This window comes from Ipomoea triloba, chromosome 14 (assembly GCF_003576645.1).
Source record: "Ipomoea triloba cultivar NCNSP0323 chromosome 14, ASM357664v1".
Taxonomy (NCBI): Eukaryota; Viridiplantae; Streptophyta; class Magnoliopsida; order Solanales; family Convolvulaceae; genus Ipomoea; species Ipomoea triloba.
Genome location: NC_044929.1, coordinates 21659634 through 21678459, shown reverse-complemented (window position 1 = coordinate 21678459; position 18826 = coordinate 21659634). Strand labels below are relative to the sequence as shown.

The following is an 18826-nucleotide window of genomic DNA, read 5'->3' as shown; positions in this document are numbered from 1 at the left end:
ACAATGATTTGCTTAGTAATATTGTGTCAATATATACTATGGTTCTGACAATCAATTAATTGTTTTTTAAAGAAAGGAAACAATTTATTAATACTAATACATCACATGGGAAATGTATGGATCAAACATTAAAATGAGATTTTAAAGGAGTAGTAGTTGAAAAAGATAATAATTTAAAGATGGTAGTTAGGCATGTAATTAGTTGTAATTATAATAACTTTATAGCTAGTGTGATTTTTTGTCCCTTCTCTACTTCAAATTTTGTTTTAATTTTTTTAAAATACTACTTTCATATTAATATTTTGAAGTAAATGAATTTTATCACATCATTCCTATTTCACGTATTTGATTTGATTAAGAAGCTTTGATTCAAGTTACTTACAATGCAATTCATTCTTGAAAATTCACTAGTACTGTCCAATATCAAAATTGGGTACAAATTATGGTGTTTGTCTATCTTTTTTACCACAAATTTAGATAGTTAGAAATACTAACCAAATCTTAGTAGACGGAAACTTGTGAAATCACTGCCTCTACCAAAATTTCGAACACTTTTGATAGTGATTAGTGTTTCTCTAACTTTGATGGGCTGATCAGAAATATCGACGACAATTATTGAAATCCTCAAAGTGGTCAAAAAGTTGATTAGAATGCTAGACTGATTAATAAAAGTGCATTTCTTTTACCACTTTTGGGTTGTAAAAAAAGTCCAACAATGATTTTTTGAATACTGCTGACTCTATTACAATGCAGTATCTGTTCATAACTACTTTTTCAACCTATTGAACTCACCACCTCCCGTATAAAGGGAAGGGTTTGATGCCACTGGACCACAAGGTCCTTGGCTTTTGTATGTAATATTTAGTTTTGTATCAATGCATAAATTTTATATATTTATAAATTACGGGATGGAAAGTTCAAATTCATATGTATGGGCATATAGTTACAAAGATTTCTCTTTCACATTGTTGCTATGTTCTTTTACCAATTTGCCTCTCATATTTATTACCAAAGAAGATCCAATTGGGCTTTGCCCCCACTATCATGTTTTTTGGCCCACAAAAAGTAGTGGGCTAAACATCATGGATAGGTTTGTAGCCCATTAAAACAATCATTGCTACTCGTGTGATAGGCTAAAAGCAAAAAGGCCCACGTTGATATATCGCTATGGAAGAAAGGCCCATTAAGGCTGAAATTCCTTCCATTCTCATTTTATGATAAAATCAAGATACGAGAATAATAATTCTTATGAATACACTTAAAATGCCAAGACTTTGTAATTTAGTGGCATCCGGTTGCACTCCCATATGGAAGGGGTAGGTTTGAACCTCAGTGGAGGTGATATTGACTCTTTGTGCAATGAATACACCAATCTTAACCTATGAATTGCGAATTTGTTAAAGATTGCACTGCAACTACTACACTATTGCACTGCTATAGCTCCTAGACATGCTTGGAGGACCGGATACGAGTGTGGTGTAATCCTTCACAAGTTTGCAGATTAAGGCTACATATGTGTGTGTGAATTGATGTTGCATCATCCAACATCCCAGAACATGGTGCAATGAAAAAGGCAACACAAAACGCAGTGTGCATTGTGCAAAACATGATGAACTGTCTTGTTATAGATGACATGCATCGTCCACTAATATAGATAAAGGGTGCAGATTGGTTATGAGATTCACATGTTAAACAAAACCCCAATATTATCTAATGTCAGGATTGGTCACATTTTATTAGGCTAGAAATCAAAGATTCGCACCTCAAACCGTTCACCTGAGTAGTCCTCCATTCGGTACAAGAATTTATTTCATTGCCAATATTGTATATTCAACCCTATCTCAACAAGTCTTCACAAGTTGGTTTGTGACATGGTTTGTGATTAACATGTTTACGTACTCTAGAACTGCGTATCCATCCTCCAAACATGTAATATGACATGGTTTGTGATTAATTTGGTGAGGTGACAAGTCATCTGAGTCAACATGCATGTGTGCAAGGCTCATGAATCATGGGTGCATGCTCTGTCCCCTCTGCACAACACATGCCTACCTACCTACTATCTACAGAAATCAAACCTTCACTAACAATAACTTTGATAGCGTGATACAATTTCACATCGACTTATTCATAAAATAGAGAGCGATGTTCACATTAAAGTTAAACCTTCACTTTTGAATTACGTTTTATGATGAAGTTAGGCCTCGTCGGTTTTTTTGGAGTGATGAGGGAAACTCGTAGCCATTACATGAAGGCATATACTCGATAAACCTCATCTTGTGACTCTATTCAGTAAAGGACCACAAAGAGGTAAATCATAGTATATTGTCTATAGTTGACTGGTTCAAACTTAACCAAGAAAGTTGCCATCTTGATTAGAGTGTCTATTGCACCCAAAATAAATATTTTTTTTAAAAAAAGAAGGAAAATGTGTGATTGATGTCCTATGAACATAACCTTTTTAATGTGGTAGGATGTCACCATCTATTATGGCAAAATTAAAATGTGAAGTTGTTGTTCATGAACAATAATTTTTTAACATGATGAGATGTCATAGTGTGTTTTTCAAGAATTAAGGAACAATACTTAAATTAGAGTCAAACATTTACTCTTGAATTAGGATTAATTATTTATTGAAAGTGAATAGAAGGACCAAGCCCTAGAAAGTGAATGACAAACTAGTCACCGCTGGTACATACTTGAGACCCCTATCATATCCTTCTTAAAAAGCTCAACTAACTATTAGGTGGGCGAGGGAGAGGAATCAACCAATCATCAGTTTTTTACTAAAAAAAAATAAAATAACCTACATTTTTAAAACAAACTTCAAAACCCATAATTGATTACCTCACATCTCTATATTTAACTGTCTATTGAATTTCTAACCATCAAAATAATCAAAACAAATCGAAAAAAAGAAAAAAAAAAAAAAGAAAAAAATCAAAGTCGATAACTTATAGTTTAAACCTTACATTTTAATACCTTAATTTGGATCCATTTTAATTAGAGTATCTATCATTATTGTGACAGAAAAAATAAAAAATAAAAATAAAACAGGTGAGAGCAATGTTTAAGAGTGCAGTAATGTGCTGACTAATCAGTCCAACGCCAACACGCTTCCGCGTGGACGCCAGCTGTCTGGCGTATACGCCGAACGTCATTAATTTGATTATTGTAATTATAGGATAATAATAAATCATTAATAACGGAAGCTTCTATTCTTAATTACTTCTTACTCCATAATCCATATGAATCCGTCCAATTTTTTCTTTTTATTATTACAAAAATCATTTTACTTCCCATTGTTGATGAAATTTTTTAGGTGACAAGAGAAATATATTGGGTAAATTCTGTTATTATGTAATAACTCACAAATTACATAGAAGAGATAATCACAAGCTATATATGAGAGATTAGTCGCATAAAGAATGCAATAGGCTAGGTCAAGAGGATCAAATACGCTAAGTCGCTAGTCATCTCCACCCACTTGGCCAACCATTTCAAGGCACTTTTGATGCATTTTCCTTATATTTTATGATTTAATATTATTATAAAGATAATGCGATATTTCTCTCCTAATTTCATCTTATTACATTGTACTATTTGATTAATAAATAAATTTATATTTTAATGCTAGATGGGGTTGACAAATTTATAAAGCTTTTGAGAAGGGCGGCAAGGTGGGGTCCGCCATATGGCGGGGGCGGGTTAGAAAGTCAGCCAACATACGGGCCTAAATGAGGTTGGCCCACAAGCCGGCAAGGACCTGCCAAATTTGAAAAATTTTAAATTTAAATAAATTTAATATGAAAAAGTTAATGAGTGTATACTAAAATAAATTGGATAATTTAAACAAATATTAATACATTTGTAATTTGTTAAATACAACAATAACTAATTTAAGTAATAAGTCATAATAACATTGTAATAGAGTCAGTAGTACTCAAAAAAAGTAATAAGTCATAATAAATACGTAGTAATCAAATACATATTTTGTTAATCTATTAACCAATAACAAATAATTTATACAATGTACTAATTACGAATAATTTCTAATATAAATAAATAAATTTATACTACGTATATAATAATTATATAAAATGTTGTATATATATATATATACACTAATATTAATAATGTATATATACTAGGCAGACTGACAGTCAAATACGGGCCATAAAATTTAAAGTCTGTTTAGCTTCTTTAACGGGATGAGACAGGCTAGCCTAGCGGACTAAGTCTGTTATGACGACTCTACAAATTTACAATAACCAATGAATAAAAATAATTTTATTATCTATTTATCTATTGGGAGACAAAAATAGGATTATAGAAGTGCTATTTTTATAATCATATTCATTCTCTTAATATGATAATAATAGTTGTTATTAAAAAAAAAATGATAGTTTTGGCTTGTGACCAAAATATATATTTATTCCTTCAATTATTTGAAGTGTAAATTTAATCCATAAGTTATATTATCGTAATGGTGATAATAACCAAATTCATCACTAATTTGATAATAACTAAATGACATGCATAACAAATAACTAAATGATTAAATCTATACCACGGTAATAATTGAGGGACTAAAAATGTTGGTATATTTTCAGATACAGACGAGAAACAACACATTACAAAAATCTATGCCTAACACGTACAATCCACAATCAATGCGTTGTCATTCAATCTCCATAATCTGCACATTATGAATGCGTTAATGACTCAAAATTTTCATAATTTAAATTTTTGAGTAAAGTGAAAATCTTGTGAATATAAAATCTTTATCTAAAACTCCGGAAAAAAAATAAAGAAAAGAAAATGAAAGGGCTTTACTCCGTATTTATGAAATCTTACGCCACACTGAACTTACACTAAAACGCTAAAGAGGTCGCTGGCATGTGAGCGAGTGCCAGTCAGGAAATACGTACAGAGAGAGAGAGAGAGAGAGAGATGGAAGATAACAATGGAAGTAGAAAGCTTTGTGGGAGAATTGTAATGGAAGAAGAAAACCCATTTTGAATTTGTTAATAGGGAGGGAGGGGGGTTTATAAAGATTGGATTTTGGAGAGTTTTAATGAAGACAGAAGGAGGTGATCCGGCGCCGGCGCCGGCGGCGAAGGAGTTGAAGGAGGAGTTGCAGAGGGCGGTGAAGGCAATAGTGAGCGAGGATGACGTCAATGCGGAGGTCATTGATAGAGCCCAGCAAGCCCTATGCGCCTTAAGAGGCCTCCACCATTTTCCGGCGGAGTTCCGGTGCCCACTTTCCGGCGAACTCATGAAGGACCCCGTCGTTATTGCTTCTGGCCAGGTCACTTCTTTCTTTTCCCCTTCAAAGGATCATAATCCTAACTTCTTTTTATTAATCTGCTATTTCAATTTGATGATTCTTTCATGATTTAAGACCACATATGTTTCTTGAAAGTTTTGTAGGTTTTTTTTTTTTTTTTTTTTTAATACTACTGACTCTATCACAATAGAGTATCTGTTTGTAACTAAAAAAAAGTTTTTGTTAGTTAAAACATTGCAATTGTGTGATTTTTGTGGGTTTATTTCATTGTGTTGTGGTTTTATGTATGTGGTTCAAATTTTGCAGACTTATGACAGACAATTCATTCAGAAATGGTTAAATTCTGGGAATAGGATATGCCCACAGACACAACAGATGCTCTCACATACTATTCTTACACCTAATCACTTGATTAGGGGAATGATATCAAAGTGGTGCAAGGCTAATGGGATATGGCTGCCTGATCCTGTTCACGAGGATGGCGTTACAGACGCTGATCGCGACCATTTCCTCGTGTTGCTCGAGAAGATGTCTTCGAGTTTGTGTGTGCAGAGGAGTGCAGCGAGAGAGCTGCGGTTGTTGACGAAGAGAATGCCATCGTTCAGGGCGTTGTTTGGGGAGTCGATGGGAGCCATACCGAAGTTGCTGTCCCCTTTGTCTCGAGGCGAGAATTGGAGTGATGTGCACCCTGATCTCCAAGAGGATATAATCACGACGATCTTGAACCTCTCGATCCATGACAGTAACAAGAAGCTCGTTGCAGAGACCCCGAGGGTGATTCCTGTTCTGATTGATTCGTTGAGGTCGGGGGTGATTGAGACGAGGAGCAATGCAGCTGCTGCCATCTTCACGCTATCAGCTCTAGACTCCAATAAGGCGCTTATTGGGAAATCGGGTGCCCTGAAGCCTCTTATTGACCTCTTAGAAGAAGGGCATTCTTTGGCGATGAAAGATGTTGCTTCAGCCATTTTCATTCTCTGTGTTCTCCACGAAAACAAGGCGAGAGCTATCAGAGATGGGGCGGTTAGAGTCCTGGTCGAAAAGATTATGAACAAAGTTCACGTTGATGAACTACTAGCCATCCTCGCTATGCTGTCTAGCAACCATAGAGCAATCGAGGAAATGGGAGAGCTCAGGGCAGTCCCATCCCTGCTTAGTCTAATCAGGGAGACATCTTGTGCCCGTAACAAGGAGAACTGCATCGTTATCCTGTATGCAATCTGTTCTGCTGATCGCACCAGGTTGAAGGAGATCAAGGACGAGGAGAGTAGCTACGGGACAATCTCCCAGCTCGCTCAAAATGGCACTTCACGAGCCAAGAGGAAGGCTAGCGGGGTTCTTGATAGACTCAACAGGGGAGTCGGTTTCATCCACACTGCATGATGAAGCAGATGGAGCACAATCAGCACACACAATCTGTACATTCTTCGCCTTTTGAGGCTCTCTGCAATCTTCGCTCTGTATATTCCATCTAGTCGAGGTTTTATAAATAACATCCCGCAACCAATATCATATCATCAGTTCATTCGTTTCTCTATAAGCTTGAGAAGCAACTGTTTGAATTTGAAATTGCTTCTTCGTCTACTTGGAAGTTGAAATAAAGCAGCATGTTCCCGGTTTTCCAAAGAGTGTGATTCCATTGTGAAATTTATTATTACTGCAAATATCTCCGTTTTGTTTAGTGCAGTTGCAGTGTTGAGGGCCACACGGCTCTCAGGGCGACGAATCCTTCCAACTTCTTTGCTGGCTACTGTGTGGGTGACCTTTGTTTGGGCATTAGAAGAGTCAAAACATCATTGCCACTATCTATATCAGGTCCAGGGATGAATGAATGGGGTTAGAATAACAGCCAGCAAGTAGGATGGTGCTCTGATTCCTACTAGTGTGGTCCTTCCAATGTGAGCCATGTCAGGTTAGAATGTATCTATCATTCAAACATCTGGCTAGACCACAACTGCAAAGCCAGAGGATCGATTCTTGTATATGTGTGTATATGTCAAAAGTGCTTCAGATCAGTCTTTTTACGGAGTAAGAGTCAAAAGTGCTTCAGATCAGTCGTTTTACCGAGTAAGAGTCAAACTCGCTCTACAGATACGATCCGGACCAAACTCAGATCAGTCTCACATAGCAGAGATATCGAGTGTTATACGCTGATACAAAAATATCTGGCAAGACACCACCCCCACCCCTACCCCATCCATCCTACCTATTGGAGCAATCACACTTGATTTCTAGTGGGATATCTGCTTTTTCTTATCATCATTGTACTAATCAAGTGGTGGACAATCAAGTGACTCATGGTCATATCAGCAGTGTGTTGTAAAGAGGAAATATGAATCCTAGAATTTATGTATGAAGCTTTTGTTTGTTTGGTTCCATGTAACAAGCAGAGCTTAAAGGTTGGAAATGCACATGCAATTGGTACATAAGAATATTTCTTAGATCACCCTTTTAAATTTAATTTCATATAAATGAAAATTTAATAAGAAATTGTGATCTTAATGAAACCACAGCTTTGAAGAATTAGGCCATGTGAGAAATGAGTTTAGTAGTATAGTATCTATATAGCAATTATTAACCTAGTATAGTAGGGCCACACATGCAGCAACACCCACTGGTGGGGCCACACATGTAGAAACACCCCTGGAGAGTTGCTCCCGATAAATCTAATTGAAATTCGACTAGATTAGTTTCATCCTGATAAACGTAGATACCGTGCAGAAAGCTTGGTAGGAACACATTTTCCACATAGTATATAGTCAGTGCCAATCCATAATGTAGAGTAACCCTAATATATTATATATAGTACTACATTTTATTGTACAGTAAAAGTAGAAAAGAAACAAAAGAGAGAGTCCCAGTTGGAAAAAGTTGCCCAAACTTTATAAATTCAAATTTGTTAGCTTGTCTTCTTCTTCAAAGTTGAAAGAATGGGCAATGATTGTACAGTCTCTACCAAGAAATTACTGTCCATGAAGATTTCCTATCTGATTTAACCACTATTTTTAGCAGAAACTAAGTTCCCATAAATGCCAGAGGGTCTACCATGTGTTGTAGCAACCTTGAGGCTGCTACATGAACCAGACAGGGCAGGCCTGATCTCCACTATGGTGTCCCGAGATGTTGTAGGGAACAACTACAAGCTATTGAAGGCATAAGTGATAATATACCGAGGCTTTTCACTTGGCGACAGAAATGCAGCTAAGCTGTGGTGCCGCCTGGCTTCCATTATCTGTCTGTCTATCAAAGTTCAAATTGCATGGGGCATGAAGCCATCTGGCCTTCAATCAACATCAGTTAGTTACCCTCTCAAGCCCTAATAAAATGACTAAACATAGAGTTCGGACTTTGAAAGATAATGATACGACCCCACATTGACTCCAGAACCCTTCCGGAATGGGAAAGTCTGGTGCTTTTGTGGTGGAACTAGGGTCTTGACCTAAGTACTAAGCTAGGTTTTAGGGTGAAACTATGGTCTTGGCTTCAATGCCTACAGATAGGCATTCATAAACCGAAGATTACATTCTCTTTGATCCAATCTAGCCTGCTAACATGTATATGTGTTCCTCTAAATGAAACAACGCTACTTGTGAAATGCGACTTTCTAGCTACATAGCATGCATCCTATACGGGCAAACCCCCAAGATAGGGGAAGTTAGAATGGTTGAATCCTAGGAGCTCAAAGAGTTCAGAGATCACTATAAGAGACTAGAAAAGTGTATCGGAAAAGACAGACAAACAATTGCAAACTCGTTCTTCATCACATGCTACAAGCTCAGGGTTGCTGTAAAAGTGTACAAAAATGTCATAACTGTACAGTTTGATGAAGACCTAAGAGCGAAAGCGTAGGGACTATACATCTGTATGAATGACATAATGTGTGAACTATGATCAATGATACCACCGGATTGGTATTTAGATGAAAGGCGTTCTAGAGACCTAACGACGAGCACAGACACCTGAGAAACTGCAACATCCATTATCAACTTGTACCTCGTAGAAGTTTAATCCATCCGGTAAGCCCAGCCATGCTTATCCAAATATGCTTGCACCGCTTCTTTAATAGCAAAATTCGGTACCAACTGAGATGGATAGAGTGCTTTTCCTGTAACTGGGTCAAACTTGCCTACCTAGCTCGTTGAAAAGTTAACGAGAGATATATTATACAAAATACATTATACAACTATATAAAGAGACTTCAAACCAACCAGGAATAATTACCTTCTCCAAATGTTCAAGGATGACTGCCCTCTCATATGTAACCCCACTGGGAGTAATGACAGGATCACGAAAAATGTCGAGCGTGATCTTACAACACAAGTAATCAGGCACCTGTAAAACCTTGGAATGAGTGCCAAACAAATACAGCATACTCTGTATTTGCTAATGAGTGAGAAATCGCTAATAAGATACTCACATCAATTGGGGTATCATCTGCTACAGCTTTCCTGAACACTTCATTCAAAGCTTCAAGTTGTTTTGAAAAAATGTCTTCCTTTTCATCTAAAAAACCTTCCATCTGTGAGATATTAAGTAAATGTTTCTCCTTAAGAGCTGTCTCACAGGATTCTCTGAGGCACATAAGACGAAACAGATATAGAAACAACTAACTTATTGTCAGACAAAACAAAAGGGAGTAAAGCGTTTACAACTGAGATTAAGAATACGAAAGGAATTACTTCAATTTATAGAGTTCAGAAGTGCGCTTGTTAGATTCATGTTCCCACTCCAAATATTTGGCTTTTGCAAGCTCTTGCCAGATCTCCTCTACCATGTAACTCTTAGGATTAGCACCTCTTCCAAGATCCAATGCCTAAAACAAAGTTAGATGCATATGAAAGATGTTGCTTAAGGAGTCAATTAAGTAAAAAGAAACATCCACTATCATAATTTTTTTCTACACTAATTAGCCAAGAGGGAGGTTCTCAAGTATTTCTTCACATTTTTTATCTGCTAAAAGGCCATAACAGCATGACCAAATTAAAAGCTAATTTTTGCACCTGAACCCTAAGTGGATTTCTCAAGTTCTTCTATTCTAAGTGAATGAACACAACATATAGGATCTATTTAGTAGACATTCTATCAGTTGATAAAAGCATAACATCTGACAACATTATCTTTGGTATATTGGTTCCAATATGAATCAATGAAATTTTAGATTCGGAAAGTCAACGTAGGTGCCTGTATGGTAGGTTAGTAGATATTGTGTATGGAAATGCAATACTTTTTCCAATTCATTATTCAGTGAAGGCAAGGGAGCACAGGCAATACTTTTTCCAATTCTCTGACTCCTTCAGAATACGCTTGCTTCTTTAGCAATGCAAGACCTAGCATGTAATGGGCCTGTAATTTCACAAGCACCCTTTTTTATTAAATCAGAAGAAATATTATTTTTCAGTAAAACAAGTAACAGGAACATGTAAAATTGAACTCAAAGATATGCGTAATCAAAATAGTCCAAATTATTAGTAACATAGATGATATAAATAAGTAGACATTAATGGGGCACTTTTTCTCTTTTGTTAAGAACTCACTTTGAAAATGACAATACTATCCACTTTTGCCATTAAGCATTAATATGTACCTAACTATCCACTATAAAAGTTTCAGTTCACATCCTTCTGAAAATGGAAAATAAGCTATGGGAAGTCTAGAGCATCAACATTGGAAGATGGCCATTGAATGCTTGGTCCTGACTCCTAAATCTGTCAGCTTGAATATGCTCTAATCTCTTTTCTTCTGTCATATCCATTTCCTCAACTGATTATGTACGAACAAAGCAAACCTAATTAATTTATTTTTTTTTCAAAACAAATAAATAAATCTTGTGTAATGGATCAGAACTACTGCATGCTAAGACTCTTCTATGGCAAACTAAGAATCACTCTTTCTCCCAAAAGCATCATTTCTCTATTTCCTCATCCTCGGACCAAATGCAAGAAAAGCTTTAAATATCAATAGCAGTCAGCCAGTCACAACTCATAAGTAAATTCCTTCATCTTGATGGCAAATAATACATTAAACCCCACAAAAAATGGGAGCTTTGCAAGTAAATAACGGGGAGGAGGGAAATTGTAGAAAGAGCATAATTTGTTCTTTATTACAGTACAGCAAAATAGATAAAAGATTGACAGAAACTAACTAAGCAAACAAACCTTAACAGAATTACAGTCTAGCTGAATTGCTCTCCTACAATCCTCTTCCAATCTTGTCCAATCTCTACACAAAAGCAAGCATGACGATAATAATCCACAATTACAATTTACAACCAAAGAAAAAAAGAAAGAAAAGAGCTTTGAAATTCATACTAACTTCCGTTTGAGATGGCACAAAGCACGATTAGTCCAATACACAGGAACATTAGGGCACAAGGTAATCGCCTAAAATTCCCGAGGAAAACCAAAAAACTTGATCAAATAAGGGCTCCTAAAAGTACTCCAAAGGAAAAAACGCAGATTGGAGGTAATGATACCTCGGTATAGGCATCAATGGCGGCCCCAAATCGGTTCTTCTGGAAGTAATTGTTGCCGTCTTGCCTGAGCTGCTCCGCCTGTTTGACCACTGCCGTGACAGCCACCGTGGGTGCCATTCTCAATCCGGAAGCCGCGTAACCCCTTCTATCTATCTATCTATCTATCTATGTATCTCTGAATGCACAGATAGAGAAGTTCTGAGGCGAAGAAATGATGGAAAAACTTATTGAGGAAAAAACGCAAACGGTTTATGGGCTTTGAAAATTTTTGAAAAACTTGAAAATGTGTTGCGGGCGGGGACGGGCGATGCGGTTCTCTCCCGAGGCTTCCAGATTTGATTCTTGGCCTTGCCGATAATGAAATGGGAGAAAGAGAGGAGACGAAAGGGATGACGTGGCTTGACCAGACTGCCATGATTTAATTTTATATTCTCAAACACTTTTCTTTCGCCATCTTTTTGTAGAGTTTTTTTTTTTTTTTTTTTTTTTTGAGGAAACTTTTTGTAGAGTTAATACGTCGGAGTATTACTTTTTATTTCTTGACTATTAATGTGATCATATAATTTTTAAATGAGTCGAGATGATCTCACACAAATTCTTGTCATTTTAAATTAATAAATGTAATTCATAATATTCTAACGTGCAATGCACCCAAATAATTTCTCATCACTCTCTCTCCTCTACATAAGCTTGCTTTCTAAAAATCAGATCAAATGTAAAAATCAGATCAAAATTCTGTATTGGGAATGCTGTTTAAATTTTCATAATTTCGTTTGGTTATAAAGGATGAATTTTTATTACATAAGAAAAGAAAAGAGAAACGTCTCTCCAACATCATCTTCCCAGAAACTTCACCAAATATTTTTAATGCATGTTTTAGTTGAATGATTAAAAATAAAGACTCCATAGACGTAATCTGATCACAACTGATAAGGTAGTTGTTGAACATAACATAAGAGTAGTATAGTAAATAACCTATAAGTTGGATTGACAATTGCTAAGAAATAATTTATTTTTTATAACGAGAGAAACTCACCATTATTTTTTATAACGAGAGAAACTCACCATTACTTTGTACCGAATAAACCCCACTACTGTGTAATAACCCATAAATCAAAAAATACTACGTAGCTTTATAGTTACTATATTAATAGTTACTATAGTTACTATATTAATCGCCCCATAAAGATGTAAAATAACATATATATGAAGCCACTCTATACTCACTTTGGATCAATCAAAATGCAAAGTTCATTCCAAATATATAGAGATAGTGAATGTGAAATGAAACCAAACTAGTCATAATAGTAAGTAAAGCCAATCAAGAGGTCCAACAAAACACTAGAAAATAGGAGCAAAACTTCCTGACATAGTTTGTTGTTCAAATCGCTACAGCAAAATCAACCCTACTCGTCTTCCTGGCTGCGCAACCTGGCCAATTTGTTGGTGACAACAACATCCAGCTGAGATGCGCGCTCAACAATCTCTTTTCTTTTCTTGGTTGAAACGTTGTGTGCAATCTCGGCACAGTAAGTCCTAGAAACATATAAAGGAATAGGTAAGAAACATTTGAGGAGACAATGAGGATTAAACTCGGATGTTTTTGCAACAAACTAAAGAAGACTCTACAAACCTGTTGTGCATCATCAACAGTTCCAACTCTTGCACATTATGCACAACGAACTTCTTGAAACCATTTGGAAGATAATGGCGGGTCTTCTTGTCTGAGCCATAACCAATATTTGGCATCAAAGTGCATCCTTTGAACTTTCTCCTAACACGAGAATCAATACCCTTCGGCCTGCGCCAGTTTTCCTAAAACAATAACTATGTTAATCCCCAAGAGGTAAGAAACATACAAGGACTTTATTCTCAAACCAATTCTCAATTAATTCCTAGCCTTGAGCATCCTTTGATTCAACAATATGAAAGAGTTAATATCATTGCCTATAGCACGCTAGATGGAATAGTAAGAATGAGCAATTGAGAAAGTAGCCATTGCAGTGGACATTACAAAAGCATGGAATATAATAAAATCATGGTGATTATTAAAAACACGGTTAGTCAAATGAATCAAACAGATATACAATCAACACAGCAAACAGACTAAAAGTAGAATGAAGCATTCAACAAGCAGCTAATTGGAATAATTCGAGAAGAGATTAAAATTTAGGAAACATTAGACAATCTTAACCCAGAAACAAACTCCACAAAACACTGTACACGGACCTAAAAATCATGGAACTTTTCATGCATATTGGGGCAGGGTTGGACTAAGCAATGCTTTACAAAGTAGCCACAAAAAGAGAACCAAATAGAAATCAATTGAAATCTACCTTAACAGAGATGTAGCGGTCACTCTGCGGCCTCTTAAACTTCTTGACCCGCTTCTTCACAATCTTCTTGTCAAGCAATGGAACCGCCATTGTTCTAAATTGCAAAAAAGAAAAAGATAACCAACTCTGTACAACAATAAAAAAAAAAAAAACCACCATAAAACCAAACACTGTACATATACTGAAACAAGAAAACTTCAATACCACAATCAAATGTTCTTATCAATTCCATATCAAGTGAAAAAAACTGAAATCAGAAAGCTCTGAAGAGCCACTGATGTTCTCTTCAAGTCCAGTATAATTAAGGTGGTCATAAACCCCAAATCAATGATAAATTCCACATTTCTACAACAGGACAGAGCTACAGTAACCATTCTATACTAAATCAAACACAAATATACAACACATGAAGAAAACGTAGCTAAAAACTCCTTATAGCAAACAGTTCGACTACGAAGCATATAGATCATAATCGCCATACAGTATTCAGTGAAAACAAACCAGAATCGCCAGACAAACAAACAATGCTATGAATTCATGCTAGCATTAGCTACAGCTACATATGTTGAAGTACAAATTGATGAAGATTCAAACGAGAGATAGGGAGAATTCGTACCTGGTTGCGACGCCGCGGAGAGTGCCGAGTTGAAGCGAGAGAGCTGAGGAGAATAAAAGAAGATGAGCTGCTAGGGTTTAGTTCCTCCATAACGACCTTCTTTCAACTGTTGAGAATTAACATGGGCCGTGGGCCTTAGGTTAAGAAATATTTTGGGCCTTGCTTATGGATTCCGTAATTAATTCAGAATAAAAGAGCCCATTTGTTCAAATAAACTGAATTTTGGTAGTATAAGCGTGGGCCTTATTTGAGAATGGGCCGGAAGGGGGAGGCCCACAATGTAGAAGAGGGCTGAGACTGAAGCCAATAAAGTTGATGGGAGAGAGGCTTGAGAGAGATAAAAATTACAATATTTTTGTAGGTATAGAGGACTCGCAGTTAATAGTGTACACAGAGTAAATTCTACCTTATGACCCTAACCGACAAAGTACAATATTGCCATTACACTTAGTGGTGACTTCATAATATGCAAACGAAGGGTTAAAAATGAAAAATATGGGATTAAATGTGACAATTTTAAAAGACTATGACTAAATATGAACTTGATGTACTGTTGGGCATCAGTCGAGTTGGCCGAGTTTAACCCCTGCTCGATTCGAGATGTGGCGCTATAACTTACCATAAAAAGATGTGTTTAAATGGTTAATGTCTATCTACTTATCACCAATTGGTTTTAAGTAAGATATGACAATTAAATAGGCAAAGAACTTTGTACTTACAACAATCATAGGATGGGTGATTCATTGGGAAATAAGTATAGTGCAACACTGAGATCCAACACGTAAAATCAATGACTAAGGAAAAAAATAAAGTATGGATTTAACTTTATTGTGAACACTAATATACAAGCATTTGAGGGCCAACAAAGTCAAATTTTACGATTTATCTCTGCCACATGTCTCCAAAAACAGAAGCAGTGAGCAGCCCTTAAGGTTAGCGTTCAAACTTTTAAGGTGTGTTGAATGCAACCTATGTTGGATCAATATAGTACTATACTCATCTCATTAAATACTCATTCACTATAGTCTATGGTGCAGGTAATGGTGTGGTGTGACTTCTAGTCTAGGGATTACTAATAAGTGGTAAAAAAAAAAGTGTATAGTACAACTCCAAGAATTAATACTGCGTTGGTCAGTCTGCCTATTACTATATTACTTGTAGTACATTAACACCAGCAACCCATTACCTAACGAGTTATTGTTTATTTAACGCATTTACCTAACATCTCACCACCTAGTACATTGTGTTCATTCAATTCACACAAAATTAAATTCATCTTTTTTGAATTCAAATGCACTATTATCTATATATCACTATCTACTGGGTGACTGAGTGAACTCACAGTCACTACTCAATAATACACACCCTATTATCTATATATCACTATCTATTGGGTGACTGAGGGAACTCACAGTCACTACTTGAGAATACACACGAAATAAATCTATGTGTAATAACCCGTAAACTGCACATGAGAAGTAAATTGCACTAGGAAAATCATGCGTGACGGGCTAACCGAAAGGATGTATGTTATCAATATTATGTTAAGTGGTTGGTATACATGTCTTGTTTACATGATCAAATATAATCATTGTTTGATAGTGCTTGTCTTTTATAATTGTTAACTAGTTAGTATAATGTGTGATGCATAATTAAATCAAAATTCGATATTTAAGTTGCAAGATTGATAGATATATCATATATATGCATCACAATGTGAAGTCCGAAACACTACAAGAAAAATCAATTTCATCAACAGAAAAATCTTTAGGCATCATTTAATTAATTTACTAATAAATTTTGATAATTCGTTGGTGAGTAAGATTTGAGCACAAAGAACTTTTTTTTTTTTGGTGACAAAGAAAAGACATAACTATTATCTGATGGTGTGCACTAAATAAACTTGCAGTCATTATTCACAAAGAATTTTATATTTCTTTATGAATAAATTGAGAATACAAATATACAACGAAACTTAATAGTTAATATAATATAATAGAATTGTGGTGAAAAGAGTGTGAGAAGAACCATCAAGGCTAATGACATTTTATATAGCTAAGGATGCACGATTCAAAATGCCAAAAGCATGTTGGTCATCATGTTATATTAAGACAAGCTCCTTAATATATGGTCCTTTTTCTAGCATGCAACTACTAATGGGGTTTTCTATTAAAAGCTATCATGCCTAAAGTGTGTAACATGATAGTAGAAATGGATCAGATAACATCTCTTTATTAAAAAGATATTAAAGCACTAGGTCAAAAGTTAGTCTCAACTGTGCTCTGATATCAATTGTAGGATCAAACGCTTACCACTACGTAGTTATAGTTAGTAGCAATCAACGCCATTGTCCGATAGCAGAATACTGGACTCGACTCTCTAATTAAGTCGCAGCCCAACACTTTTTTTATCTAAATTTTATAAAGTAAGATAATAGACTCGAACCTAGTCTGATCTATTAGGCCATTGCCTAAATGTTGCTAATAGGTTATACAAGAAAGTTTGATGAGTAATTGGTTAACTACACACAAATGAAAATGGCAATTTATGAGAGAATAGGTGAAAACCATGAAGTTTCTTAATTGGGTGTGAAGGCTGGTAGTTGAGAAAGAAGAATATGAAAGCTTCTTCCATTCTCTACTTCTTTTTCTTCTTTGGAATTGACTTTGCTACCATTTGGTCTAACTTTGGTTTGTCCCCATTGCAGATTTATTTGACTCTCCTAAAGTTAAGTGGGTTGCTTCACTTGTGCTTAGTCCACCGTTTCTTTCTATTCATATTCCAATTTGATCTTTTTACAATATAAAAACATAAATATTTAATTTGCATGCTATAAAATTATCTAAGACATTCTTCGTTTGCATACTATTACACATGAGTTTGGTTTACTTAGTGCACTATCTTGGATAGTGGTTGCGGGTTTCTCGCGTCACAAAAAAATTTGTTACGTTATACATGTGTGAGTTGCGATTATTACATTAGAGTAGAGTTTATCTAATATACACATTTAAATAGTGACTGTGAATTTGTCTCGTTACACAAAAAATAATAATTATAATAAAGTTACATTAGACATGTGTGGTTTGTGGTTATTATACATGAGCGAATTTTACATAATGTACACATATTTAAGGAGTGTATGCAGTTTCCCTCTTTACCATAAAAGAATTATGTTAGACAAAAAGTTGACTAGAGTATCACATGTGAGAATAATGAATAGCAATATAATATGATTTAGATTCACAAGTATTTACACAGCTTAATTAATTTGGGTAACGAGTCATGTGATCAATATAATAATGAGAGTGAGCATTAACAATATACACTTAAACCGACATGGTTTGATACATAATTATATTTTATTCTTTATTTACTACTCCGTAATTTTAATGAATTATATAGGTTACGTTTTAAAAAAAAAAAAATCAGGTAGTAATTCTATCTTTACTGAACTACGAAAGTAAATTGTGAGTAACGCAATTAGTTCCCCAGTTCAATTATAAATTTTATGTACACATGAGGGATCCAATTTAAACTTTCTATCATACCCACACTACTGCTTCCTGTCATGATCTTTAAGTCGGGTGATGAACCAATTATACAAAGTATGGTGGCATAAATTATATATATAGTTTAAACATACTCCATGAGTATTTTAGAAGACACCTACACATGCAAGTATGCAACCTAGCTAATTACAATGGGAATCTCAAATACTAAAATATTTGTTTATGAAATTCTAAGCATCATATAATATAGATAGTAGGATAAATTAGATAATTTTGTAGAGTAAGAGTACTGATTACTATAAATAGAAAATAACATTGATGTTTTCGAGAATAATGAAAATTAAACTATTATTAATATTTATATTTAATATAAGTATTATTATATATCTATATTTATTTATAATAGTTCACCTTCTTAGTATATGAACCACTAATGTAATATATATATACACACGGGTTGTTACGGTAAAAAAATATATATTCTTAAATTAATTCATTTGTATGGTAAATTTACACATGCGACGAGTATAAGGCATGTTAATTCATGATCGAATTAGCTAGCTAGATCGAAAATGCGAGGGTATTAGTTAAACTAAATTTATG

General features: G+C 35.2%; 3 protein-coding genes across 4 annotated transcripts; 1 reads left to right on the top strand and 2 right to left on the bottom strand.

Moving 5' to 3' along the window:
• The first annotated feature begins 4867 nt into the window (after positions 1 to 4867).
• LOC116003566 (U-box domain-containing protein 9-like) lies at positions 4868 to 7673 on the top strand. The gene is made up of 2 exons (XM_031243462.1): positions 4868 to 5311; positions 5597 to 7673. The coding sequence occupies exons 1-2, from the start codon at positions 5078 to 5080 to the stop codon at positions 6671 to 6673; spliced, it is 1311 nt and encodes a 436-aa protein (XP_031099322.1). The 5' UTR covers positions 4868 to 5077; the 3' UTR covers positions 6674 to 7673.
• A 1338-nt stretch (positions 7674 to 9011) lies between these two features.
• Positions 9012 to 12169, bottom strand: LOC116003800 (E3 ubiquitin-protein ligase CHIP-like). Of its 2 annotated transcripts, XM_031243738.1 has the most exons (8): positions 11763 to 12166; positions 11603 to 11670; positions 11446 to 11509; positions 10562 to 10633; positions 9970 to 10103; positions 9708 to 9861; positions 9512 to 9622; positions 9012 to 9420 (listed from the first exon to the last, which is right to left on the bottom strand). In XM_031243738.1, the coding sequence occupies exons 1-8, from the start codon at positions 11877 to 11879 to the stop codon at positions 9295 to 9297; spliced, it is 846 nt and encodes a 281-aa protein (XP_031099598.1). In that variant the 5' UTR covers positions 11880 to 12166; the 3' UTR covers positions 9012 to 9294. The 2 variants fall into 2 exon arrangements, with proteins under 2 accessions (XP_031099598.1, XP_031099599.1); XM_031243739.1 differs by lacking the exon at positions 10562 to 10633 and having other exon boundaries at positions 11763 to 12169.
• An 800-nt stretch (positions 12170 to 12969) lies between these two features.
• Positions 12970 to 14782, bottom strand: LOC116003799 (60S ribosomal protein L32-1-like). The gene is made up of 4 exons (XM_031243737.1): positions 14715 to 14782; positions 14099 to 14192; positions 13396 to 13577; positions 12970 to 13298 (listed from the first exon to the last, which is right to left on the bottom strand). The coding sequence occupies exons 2-4, from the start codon at positions 14186 to 14188 to the stop codon at positions 13169 to 13171; spliced, it is 402 nt and encodes a 133-aa protein (XP_031099597.1). The 5' UTR covers positions 14189 to 14192; positions 14715 to 14782; the 3' UTR covers positions 12970 to 13168.
• Between the last annotated feature and the right edge of the window lie 4044 nt (positions 14783 to 18826).

Bases quoted from the DNA above. Each gene is read 5' to 3' on its own strand.
- LOC116003800 (XM_031243738.1), bottom strand. From the start codon at position 11,879: ATGGCACCCACGGTGGCTGTCACGGCAGTGGTCAAACAGGCGGAGCAG. The intron at 10,104-10,561 runs GTATTGCCTGTG...ACTTTGTTTTAG, and splicing joins GAGTCAGAGAATTGGAAAAA to GCATTGGATCTTGGAAGAGG. The intron at 9,421-9,511 runs GTAATTATTCCT...TCAACGAGCTAG, and splicing joins TCCTTGAACATTTGGAGAAG to GTAGGCAAGTTTGACCCAGT.
- LOC116003799 (XM_031243737.1), bottom strand. From the start codon at position 14,188: ATGGCGGTTCCATTGCTTGACAAGAAGATTGTGAAGAAGCGGGTCAAG. The intron at 13,578-14,098 runs GTAGATTTCAAT...TTATTGTTTTAG, and splicing joins ACCGCTACATCTCTGTTAAG to GAAAACTGGCGCAGGCCGAA. The intron at 13,299-13,395 runs GTTTGTAGAGTC...ATATGTTTCTAG, and splicing joins CTGTTGATGATGCACAACAG to GACTTACTGTGCCGAGATTG.
- LOC116003566 (XM_031243462.1), top strand. From the start codon at position 5,078: ATGAAGACAGAAGGAGGTGATCCGGCGCCGGCGCCGGCGGCGAAGGAG. The intron at 5,312-5,596 runs GTCACTTCTTTC...CAAATTTTGCAG, and splicing joins TCGTTATTGCTTCTGGCCAG to ACTTATGACAGACAATTCAT.